Source organism: Micrasema longulum, unplaced genomic scaffold (genome assembly GCF_059751315.1).
Source record: "Micrasema longulum isolate JH-2025_06_02 unplaced genomic scaffold, ASM5975131v1 h1tg000859l, whole genome shotgun sequence".
NCBI classification, from domain to species: domain Eukaryota; kingdom Metazoa; phylum Arthropoda; class Insecta; order Trichoptera; family Brachycentridae; genus Micrasema; species Micrasema longulum.
Window position 1 is genome coordinate 792,653 of NW_028278051.1, and position 12,209 is coordinate 804,861.

At 33.7% G+C, this 12,209-nt stretch overlaps 1 protein-coding gene across 3 annotated transcripts in view; it reads right to left on the reverse strand.

Annotated features, from left to right (window-relative positions):
• The window catches only part of LOC148278578 (choline-phosphate cytidylyltransferase A-like), a 97,204-nt gene that overhangs the window by 18,513 nt on the left and 66,482 nt on the right, over positions 1-12,209 (reverse strand). For all 3 annotated transcript variants that reach the window (XM_088231196.1, XM_088231194.1, XM_088231195.1), the window contains 2 exons: positions 7,309-7,534; positions 2,652-2,749 (listed from right to left, as the gene is read on the reverse strand). In XM_088231196.1, coding sequence (XP_088087322.1) covers positions 2,652-2,749; positions 7,309-7,534 — 324 coding nt within the window. The remainder of the gene's footprint in view (positions 1-2,651; positions 2,750-7,308; positions 7,535-12,209) is intronic.

Below are 12,209 nucleotides of genomic sequence, written 5' to 3' on the forward strand. Positions count from 1 at the left end.
AAAAAAATACAATAATAAATACAACCTTCGGTCAAAGAGGATTGGCCTACTACTCGGTCAAAGTGTACAATCTACTTCCATTATCCATAAGGACAATTAGTAAGTTCTCGCAATATAAAATTGCTATTAAGAAATGGATAGTGGAAGTGGGTTGCGCACGGATCGATGAGGGGTTGCGCAAGGATCGATGAGTGGATCAAGCCAAATAGGTAAAATGTGTGTACTGTAAACAGTAATATATATAACTAAATTTCATAAATGAAATTTGTTCTATTGGTCTGTATAAATTGGTTATGTTTTTTATGATTATTTTAGTTTTTTGTTGTTTATTATGTTAATGATAATTAGGTTAATTCCTTTTTTTTTATTGTTATTATTATTTTAACTTTGTTAAATAGCTAATCTTAGGCATGTTTCACATTTTGTAAAATGTTTCCCTCAGCACGGGACACCCCAGTGAGAGAACATTATTCTATATAAAAAAAGAATACAAACAATGTAAAAGTATAAATAAATAAATAAATATCATATTCTGGTTTCAAACCAATTTTCAGCGAACACCAGAATCTTCTCCTCAGTGGCATCATCTATGTTTCGTTCACTCTACCATTCTTTTTTACTAGATCACTTATTAGTGTATATTTCACCCAACTATTTTTATCACTTTTTGATAATTTTGAGAGATGAAAAGGATTATTTTACCCTTAACATTTCTTCTAAGGGGCTAGAGATGTAAAAAGTTCTAAAACATGAATTTTGAATTTACAGCTGAAATCGTTTTTACCCCTCCAAATCAAATTCGTGGCCATAAAATTACTATCGAAAAGTGATTAGAATATGGGGGGAGCTACCCCGAAAACAGAGGGTGATGGTGGAAAACGGGGGTCTAATTCGGATTCAGGAAGTCATTTCAAATTGAAATCAGCAGGAAAGGAGTCGGGATTGAAAAAAACATTTTTTTGCAGACTAGAGATCAAAAAGTGATAAAAATAGGAGGGGCTCCTCCGAAAACGGGGGTTATACTCAGATTCAGGAAGTCATTTTACATAAGTCATTGTTCAAAACAACACATTGTTTTAAAGAACACTTTTTAAATTTCACTAATAACACCTAGATGACATACGAGTACCGAACCAAAATTAAATATGTCTCATTTAAAAAATATTTGACAAAACCTATCCAACTTTATAATTTGTTATGTGATCTTTACACATACATATGTAATTCCTAATGCTCTCTTCTAGGAATAGATCTCAATGGCTTCTAGACTATTTATCTCTTTCACTAATGCTTTGTGTCTTACAGCCATGCAATAAGGTACGCAGCATATTTAATTTTATTTTTTGACCTTTTATTAAATGCTAATCTTGCTCAGTGAATGCTGCCTATATATACAACTGTACTCTACAAACACGCCTTGAATAAAATAAAATATTAAACGCATTCCCAAAGATCCAAAGACAATAGAGCATAATTACGGGGACAACAAAGTAATCACCTTTCCTTCCAGCTATCGATGTATACAAACATCGCTGAGCAAAGAAACAGTCGGTAAACAATGCACTCGGAATGCAAACAAGTAGTTTTTCAGAATAACATAAACTTACGTTTAATTAACAACGTCCCACTTGTGTTACAAACAGAAGTTGTTGACGCAATAAATAAACATTACAATAGCAGGATTCTCACGCTTAATCATGCACGCAAGATTATGCTAATCTCGAGTTCAAATCACAAATTACCAGTTTAACATAAAAATATTTTTTATGTCCAAGGTCAATCAATTTCAAAATATTAGAGAGTGAATAATAAAAATTGTAGAACGATAAAGCAAACAGAATAATTTATTTTTTTGGTCATGGTTTTTAATTTTATATATATTTGGACCCCTGTATTTAGTAGCCTTACGTGTCATGTACAAGGCTAAGGTACTCAGAAAAAATCGTTTTTGTTTGTCTTGGAAATGGGATGTTTGATCACTGATTTTGGTTTATTACCTTTATCCAATCCAATCACCATTGTTGCAAAGTCCAAGAACTTTCATGGTTATAAAATGTTATAACACGAGCAAGAAATTTACAAATTTATTTATTGACAAAGTCTTTAGTAAAGTATTTGACTCGTTTCCGGCTATTCTTGGAATAGCCGTCAAAATCGTGTCTATCATTTAAGAAATGTCCAAAAGACGGCTTTAGCCATACGTGAAACTGAAGTAATTATATGTAACTAGCAGGCAACAGCTGGCTTTTGCAAACTGCTACATGCTAGAGAATTCGGCCCTTCGGGTTTCATGTAACCGGCACCCGGGCCTCTCTTCAAACATTTTTGTCCTTATCCCGCCCAATTTACAGTAACTTAATGTTCTTAAAATAAATATTTAAGAAATCCTTGATTATTGAGTACATGAAAATAACATTTTTATATGTATAAATTGTATGTATTTATTTGATATGTAATATTTTCTTTACTAACTTTGTATATTATGTGGAAATCTGTTATTAGTTCTGAGTTTATACAACTATATCTGTTTGTTTACTAAAAATATGTATGTATGTAGAACTGTTGATTTCCCAAAAAAAAAAAAAAAAATAAAACTCTAACTTTTGTGGACATTTGTTTTAGTAGGATTTTAGGTAAATGACGCAACTAACCTCATCCACGTATCTGCAATGCCGGACTGCGTCATATCTCTCATCGTCTGTCATTACCGTTCTTCCTTTCTTACTGTGTGTAAGGGCGTCGCTGCAAACTGTAAGCACAAAAAATAATTCAATTTGTAAAAATAATTTTTTGTTTTTTTTTTTAAAAAAAGAAATATTTGCGTTCTTATGATTTACCCAAATATTCAATTTTGAGGGCCATTTTCAACGAGTTGTAAATAACTCACTATTAGAAAATGGAATCAAGTTGGGGTAGAGTGGGATTCGAACCACGGACCTTTGGTCCGTGAGTCCGAGACACTAGCCACGGGACCACAACCTGATCAGATTGCATGCCTATACGTAATTAACGTAGACGGAATATCAACAGATAAAGTTTCAAACTCAGAGACAAAAATCAAAGAAAGAAGAAGAATCAGAAATTATATAGATATAGAATTTAAATATTGGCTGAATGGTAAATCCAGTACAATCTACAAACAAATTTATCACGTTTACTGCCAGGCTAAAATATTGAAATCTCAAAAAAATCTGACATGTTTTATTATCATATTGACTCGGAGATCAAATAAATTTAAAATGCTTAAGAAGAATATATTTTTGTGGCAAAATGTAAAAATGATAATTCGGCATATTGACAAATAGGTGGAGCTGGCTTATGGATTAAAAAATGCTTCCTAACTCCAACTCCGCCAATGAGGAAGTTCAGTGGTTAAAAAAAAAAACATTTGATAATAGACTATTAAAATAAACTGAATATTTATTTATGTATCCTATATTATCAGAGCTATGATTTTTTAAAGTTTTGTATTTATGAAATTACTCAGATCAGTTCTGCCGATTGGTCCGCTGACGGTAAGTAAACCGGAAATCTTTCACAACTCTCATCATTGGTTGATTCATATGAACTATACAGGTTTCAGATATGGAATCCCTATTTTGTTAAGGATATCAACTTGTTGGAAAGAGTCCAAAGACGAGCTACAAAGTTGTCGCCGACCCTAAAACGGCTTCTATGTGTGGAGATACTGGAAACTCTCGGTCTCACAACGCTGCAGGAACGGCGAGAAAAGGGTGACCTGATAGAGACATACGAGATACTCAACAGTCACGATAGCTGCCCAAATTTGGATCCCATGTTCGAGCTTAAACAAGATGCTCGTCTTCGAGGCCACAGTCTCAGGCTGGAGAAAACGAGATTCAATCTAAATCCACAGAAGCATTTCCTGAGCAATAGGGTTGTTGATGGTTGAAATAAGCTGCCACAAGAGCTGATCTCAATGTGTAGTCTCAATGGGTTTTAAAAATGACTAGATTTATTTTGGAAAAGTTAAAGTGCGCCTACAACTAACTTTTGTTTAAATAGATTTAAGCATATCAGCTTTAAGCTGCTCGCTTAAAATTATTAATAATTATAATTAAAAAAACTTGTGACGTTGTTCAAGGTACAGTAGAACTCCAATTATCCAAATCAATTGGGCCCAGACTCCATTTGGATAATCAAAAATTGGAATAATTGGCCTTTTCCCGAAGAAGGGGTCTATTTTAATTAATTACTGTATGTATGTTGAAAATGAAAATAAATTATTGAAAATGAAAAATGAACTTTTAATTAATTTTAAAAAGGCAACATTTTTACATGTTAAGCGTAGTTACAAGTGCTGTACATGAGTGCAGTAAGTCTTGCAGAATAATAAGGGTCTACATGTTTAGATTCTACAAATTACCATTCCAAAATAGCTATCAAAAGCTACTCATGTTATCATGAAAATCAATGTTATGGATTGGCAAGTTTTAAAATTATATATTTATTTATACTTAACATTTCTACCTCTCTAATGCAGTAAGATGCTTTTGTTTAGAGAGGGGGTTTGTTTTACAATAACACACTTTTTATATAATATTAATATAAATCATTAGGATTTTTATTTTATACTAACATATCTTAAAAAATAAAAAATAAAGATTTTCTTACTGGGTAGGTAAATTGATTTATTTAAATGTTTAAAAATATTTATGTGTATCATGTCATCTTTATACAGGTGTTCATTAAACCCTGTCACATCTGAAACCACAATGATCAGTATGAGCAAGAAGACATATTGGCACATTAAAATATTTTTTTAGAATGAATAAAATTAAAAATAATAAATATCAAAAAAAGCAAATTGTTGCTTACTTCTGCAGGGGAGAAACGAGGAGGGGGGAGAGGTGGAGTCTGATACTACGCCGCACTCCACTCACTGCTCCCCTGCAGAAGTAAGCTACCATTTGTTTTTTTTAAATATTTTATTTGAAAAAAATTCTTTGCTCGAGATTTTTTTTAAATATGCAAATATGTCTTCTTGCCCATACTGATCATTGTGGTTTCGGATGTGACAGGGTTTAAAGAACACCCTGTATATATACGTATGTGTTTTTAAATTATGTTTTCTTACTAGTTATATGTAGGAATACATATTTGAATGTATTAAACGCTATATTTTTTTTCTTACTTTATATATTTTATCTATGTACTGTTCTTGTACAAGCCCTCTGAGCGTTTATGTGAATTAAATAAATAAATAAAACATAAAATTGTTATTAATTAGTTTTTGAATAGTTTTTTATGTCTCCTGTAAAACCTTCATTTTGTATATTTACCCTTATTCGAGCGACACCTTCAATTATTAAGCAAGATAATTGACAATGTTTTAGAATGACACGGCAAATGACCAGTAACAAAATGGATAGCAGTACTCTGTGAGGTGACCTAACATGACCTGGGAGTGAAAATACAAAATAAGCATTCAAACTATAGATAAGTGAGAGATATCACAAATTTCCACCATTATTGGTGATGAGGTCATGTAGGTGAGGGATCAGTTGGAATAATACGAAGACAATTTATCTCATTCGAGGTAAAAAAGACTCATCATGATCACAATCGAATCTGGGTAAAAACGAATAAATCTATCGAGTATGCTCGGAATATGATATAATCTTTAGCAAGATAGATCTTTTTAAGGAAAGAAAACATTGTTTCAAAAAACATTCATTGTCCCGTAAAGTCAACATGACAAGATCATTTTTTTAAATAATTTATTGCCCAAAAAAATTATGTTCAAAACTCGTTTATTTATTGTAGCTGCTCCAAATTTAATTAACTTTGTCCCCATTTAGATATTTTTAATACAAAATTTTGTGACTTCAAAAAAAAACTTTTTGAAACACTGTAAAATAAAACATTTGTCAGTGTGTAATAAGTTTATGTTCCTTTAATTATGTTTATTTTATTATAATATCAATATTTTGAATTGGTCAACTATATTTTGAAAATTCCTCTCCTCCACTCTATTTCTTCATCCCTTAACCTTCTTACGAACTCTTTTTTTTCTCTCATGTCTTATGTAATATATTATTTTTCTCTTTACTGTGTAACATGTTCTCTCATTATATTTATGAAAAACTTTTTCTGGATGTATGTACTATTTTTTATATTTTGTATTCTTATATAACAACTGTCGTTTTTCCTTAATAAATAAAAATAAATAAATAAATAAAAATAAACATATCAAAATTGCGATAGAGACATCCACAAGAGCAAAATTTTTATTTTATTTATTAGTTAATTATATGTTATTTTATTATTAACTATATATACAGGGTGTTCTTTAAACCCTGTCACATCCGAAACCACGATGATCAGTATGAGTAAGAAGACATATTTGCACATGAAAATATTTTTTTAGAACGAATAAAATTACAAAAATAAAATATTAAAAAAAACAAATGGTTGCTTACATCTGGAGGGGTGAAACGAGGAGGGGGGAGTCTGATACACTGTCAACCACGCGGCCGCGCCCCCCTCGCTTCTTCCCTGCAGAAGTAAGTAACTATTTGTTTTTTTCAATATTTATTTTTTCAATTTTCTTCGTTTTAAACATTTATTTCAATATGCTTATGTCTTTTTGCCCATACTGATCATCGTGGTTTCGGATGTGACAGGGTTTAAAGAACACCCTGTATGTACGCGTATGTATGTATGTGCATTTGTGTATGCATATATGTTCATGTGTGTATGTATATATGTATATATATATATATATATATGCATGTTCATGTGTGTATATGTATGTATATGTATATATATATATATGGATGTGTCTGCGTATGTATATATATGTATGTTGTGTATGTGTACATTTATATTCATTTTTATTTCGCTACAGTTAATGGCGAAATGGCCTGTCCGGTCGCAAAACTCCGCTATTTACGTACTTAGTGGCCGAGGTGAAATTGGTAGTGGTGGGTAGTATAAGCCCCCCCCCCCACTTCAGCTCGGCAGCTCGATCTCCGACGAGTAAAAATCGCCTTTATTTATCTTCGCTTATTATTATATTATCTTATTATTTTATATGTCTTCGCCCTGGGAGCTCTCCCATTCTTCGCTTCCGCTCGACCCACTGACTACCTCCGCCTCTCTATACCACTCACACCAGGTGGAAAGTCCTTTTCAGGGCACTAAGGCTGATCTGGCTTCGCCATTTAGCCCTGCCTGGGAGGGTGCCCTTCTGTTTACGCCGGGAAGCCTGACGAACCAGCGCACACGCGTGGTAACGCCCACATGACGGGAATGATTGAATAGAATGTATATCTCTAGACTGACCTCCGACAATGAGGTAGACGTTGGGGAAGATATTCTTGGCCTGCTTGAGCTGGCGCGCGTGTCCCTGGTGGAAGAGGTCGTAGATGCCGTCGGCGTAGACGCGCACGCGCCGCGGCGCGCTGCCGGCGGCGGCCTGTGCGCGGCTCACGCGCCTGCCGTAGTCGCAGCGCGCCAGCTCCTCCAGCGCCGCCGCGTCGTCCGAGAAGGGCGCCTCGGCGCATATCGACTGCAAGGCAACGGAAAACATCATTAGTTCAAGTGACGGTGTTGAATGCTTTTTTAACCATTTTAATTAGACACGTTTCGGTTTTTTAAAACAGGTTTCACAAATTAAACGGTTATATAAATAACAGTTTACAGCAGCATTGGCAAACAATCTGGTATAAGCAACTAGAAAAAATAAAACTTAGTGACCGCGACTTTTCTTTCGTTTTCCGTAAATGGGGGGTGAGGAATAGCTACTTTTTTGCCCATGCTACTTTAAGCTGTTATTTTTAGAAACAGTTTCACGAAGCAGTTTAATTAGTGAAATAGTAAGTTGTTTTTTACAGTAACAATTAAATTTTTGTGTGAAACTGTTTGAAATGTTTGAGAATAATAACTGGTTTTTTTTTACTACCTCTAATTTTTATTACGTATTTTATTTATTGAATTAGAATGAGGGAGTTTAGTGCTACGGCAAATTGGATATAAAAACGTTTTAATACAATTAGAGAATTTAATTAGTATACGTATGTAAACACGTGTTTACAATAACCATTATAGCGTTATCATGTTGTTGTGACAGATTTCCGGTTTCCGGGGATGCCATGTTTTTCGACGTTTAGCGTCTTTTGACATTTAGCGTGTACGGGGTTCTACATTTAAATGTCGGAAAAACTCACCGATTTGAACTCGTGAGACGTGAAGGCGTGGCGGTGTAATTTCGAAGTTTCGGATTTTCAAAATTACAAAATTTAAAAAAATCATAGCGATATGAATACGATACATCATAATTTATTTTGGCTTAGTTTGATAGTCTATTAACAAATTAATAGAAATATTAAGAAAACGCTAAACTTCCTTTTTCTTTTACCATTTTCTGACCCATGTACATACGAGCTTTATATCCAGAGAAATCAATTCAGTAGGCTTATTCTGTCATAATTTCATTTCGTCAGTTCGTTCGTTCGTCATATATCCATCTCACTCTAATGCAATCAAAATCGTATTTCGCTCTCGTTCCTTCTCATACGATACGAAAGAATTTATGAAACGAATACGTTACATAATAAGACCACAGGTCTGAAAAGGTGAATAATTATGTTCGTCTCCGGTAAGTCAACTTTATTACAATAATTGTTAGATTTCTAGACGTAATAGTGACACATATGGACTAAAAATAAATACTTTTATTTGCCGAAAGTTTTATCAAGTTCCGGCAGTACCAGCACCAACTGCTATTTGGATGGTGTTATGCAAAAATGTGTCAAGCCAAAAAAAAAAGTTAGTGTCATAATCATGATCCAAATAGTGGTAATCTTAATTTTGTTGTAACACAGAGGGAAAACATTTCTGAAAACAGAAAATAGAAGCCTAGGCAATTACAGGGCATATGACCTGTCATTGGCTGGTTAAAGCGGATTGTGGTCCCGTGACTAGTTTATTTATTTATTTGACACTTTATATACATATACAATATATAAACATATAAGGGCGGGCATATTGCCTTAAAGCAATTTCTTTCTACCTACACAAACCGTTCAGTTTGAGAAAATTATAAATACATGGACATATTGAATCTTACAATTTTATACAAAAATTAAAAACAAATATTGATTAAAGAATTAAAAATTAACACTATACAATGAAGAGAGGAGAGGGGATAAGACGGAAAGAAGAAGGATAAAGGAACAATTTAAATATTTAGATGGTAAAGTTTTAATCTTGACTTAAATGTAAATAAAGAAGGTGCGTCTCTAACATTGGTGGGTAGATTATTCCACAATCGAGCGGCTACTACTGTGAAAGAGGAGGCAAGAAAATTAGAGCGATGACAGGGTATTAAAAGGGTTCTCTCGTTACTAGAACGAAGAGATAGTCCGTGTTGTGAAAGAGGTTGGATGTGCTCTCTCGGATGAACAGGCGAAGTGGGATTATTTAAAATATTGTGAAGAAGTGATAGAATGTGAATGTTTCTTCTATGCCTGATACTGAGCCAGTGTAGTTGCGTGCGATACTCGATTATGTGGTCAAATGTGGCAAGTGTCTTGGACTCACGGATCAAAGGTCCGTGGTTCGAATCCCACTCTACCCCAACTTGATTCCCATTTTCTAATAGTGAGTTATTTACAACTCGTTGAAAATGGCCCTCAAAATTAAATATTTGCGTATATTATAAGAACGCAAATATTTATTTTTATTAAAAAAAAAAAAAAGGGGGCCGTTTTACACACTTTTCATGTGTCCATGTTTAAACATCCACATTTTTTTTTGTGTTCTCACCGGGAACCTAACACGGAACCTTCCGTGTGTAAGTCGAGCGTCTTGACCACTACGCCACGGAGGCCGCCGCACATTTCCTCAACTATTCTATCTGTTGACTTATGTGAAGTGAAAGAGCTGAAACCTTTATCTTGTGGGTGAGATTCTTTTCAGAAATACTTTTCCTCTCTGTTGCAAACTGTCTAAAAACTCCCGTGACAAATGTCGTCAAGCGGAAGCGATACGGTTGGCTGGGCCGTATACTGCGGATGCCTCCTGAGAGCCTTACCACGCTTGCCTACTTTACAAGGCATCAAGTTCTCGATGTCCTGGACGTCACTGCTGACTGTTCGTCGGCAGTTTATGTCAGAACTTCGGCACGAGAACCTGACTTGGGAGGACGCAAAGGAGTCGGCAGTCGATAGAGATGCACGGAGGCTCTTGTGGATACCATATGCTCCAACTAGGGAGCGGTCATGGAATGATGATGATGAGGTTTCAAGAAATGTAGATCTAAATAACTCCATTGGGAGAAAATCCAGCCTGTCTACAGACATTTAGACATACTTTTTTTTTATTATTAAAATAAAAGACGAGTGATACTTTAATCCACAAATTTGGAATATCCAGTGACCGGTTTCATAGCTTTCGCGACATCTTCGAGACTGGTGTCTTCATTAATGAGTTCAATGTGTTTATACAAAACAGAGGTAAGGATAGAGAATTCAAAATTGTATGATTATATTTTTATAGTGAAATAAGTTATTAAATTATATTTTTACTAATGACTTTTTACCCTTTGTTTTTCAGAAATCATAATTGAAAAAAAATCACACTCACGAAGGATGGGACACTAAAAATAAAATACTTAAACTCATTAAAATAGCATCACATCGACTCATTAGTTAACCCGAAAAAATTTTGATGATGATCCTTAAGATAAAAATAACTTTATTTAATTTACTCTCATATAATTTTAAATTCTCTATCCTTACCTTTGTTTTTTATTAATACACTGAACTCCTTAATAAAGATGCAGTCTCGAAGATGTCGCGAAAGCGATGAAACAGGTCACTGGATATTCCAAATTTGTGGGTTAAAGTATCACTCGTCTTTTATTTCTATAATAAATTACAATGCACTTCCATCAAGAATTTTCACTTACAAACTTAAATGATTTAGACATACTAAAAAAATTGTTATATTTTTACTTTGAAAAAAATAGTTTGATAAGTTTTAACTAACAAATTTATGTTGACCAAAAACCACGCATCTAGATTAAAAACGACGCAACACAGCTTTAAGATGCTTAAGCTAGGGTTTCCTAGGACAGCGGTGCCCGTATTTTAACGGCCGTAGTGAACGGTGATGCAGTGGACAGCCGTCGTAAAGGTGACTAGAGTGTGGTTTTCTAGGAAAACGGTGTTATCAACACCATTTAACACCGTTTTCCTAGGAAACCACTCTCTAATCACCTTTACGATGGCTGTCCACTGCATCACCGTTCACTACGGCCGTTAAAATACGGGCACCGCTGTCCTAGGAAACCCTAGCTTTAACGTATTGTTGCGAATTAAGATAAGTATGTACGTGTATGCGCATGGGCGTATGTACGTGTGTGTGTATGTACATGTGTATATATGTGTATATTTACATATACATGTGTGTATATATGTGTATGTCTGTATGTATATGAATCAAAATATGTATCCGAATAAGTTTAATTTTGTTTGTCTGTGTTCTATATTAATTTGTTAAGTATTATAATATATTAAAATGTAATTGCCTAGCTTGGAACGGGGTATGTACCCTTGTTAGCTGGGCAAAGTGAATATGGAATTGTATTTTGATAAAGAGTGTGAATAAATAAAAAAAAAAAAAATAAATAAATAAAAAAAAAGATCAATATGTTGCTAACTATATTGCAAAAATGTTCTCCGCAATAGACACTTTCTTTGCCAGAATTACCGACAAGTTTTGTTTATTACAAACGGCAGCTAACATTTTGTAATTTGGGGATTTATATTGATAGTAAATCCCAATTTATTTTTAACATCTGTGTTAGAACATAAAACTTTTATTTTTAAAAAAATTTGCTCAAAATTTTCCATCACAATAAAATATATCCTATCGATAATTTTACATTTAAAAAATATAATAAAATGTATATTTTACTAGCGGACCCGACAGACGCCCTGCTCGAACGCTGGCTTGCCTGCTATTAGCTTGGAAAAAGACTTTTCATTGATAATTAGGTATCTAGGTACTTGTTTATGATTGAATTCCAAAACTAAAAAATATTTATATTCTAATATTGAATTTAACTAAGTACCTAGGTACTTGTTTATGGTTGAATTCTAAAACATAAAACAATTGATTTTCAAATATAGAATTCTTTTTAAAAATGTCAAACTCGGCTCTTCTTACCAACAGGGGTG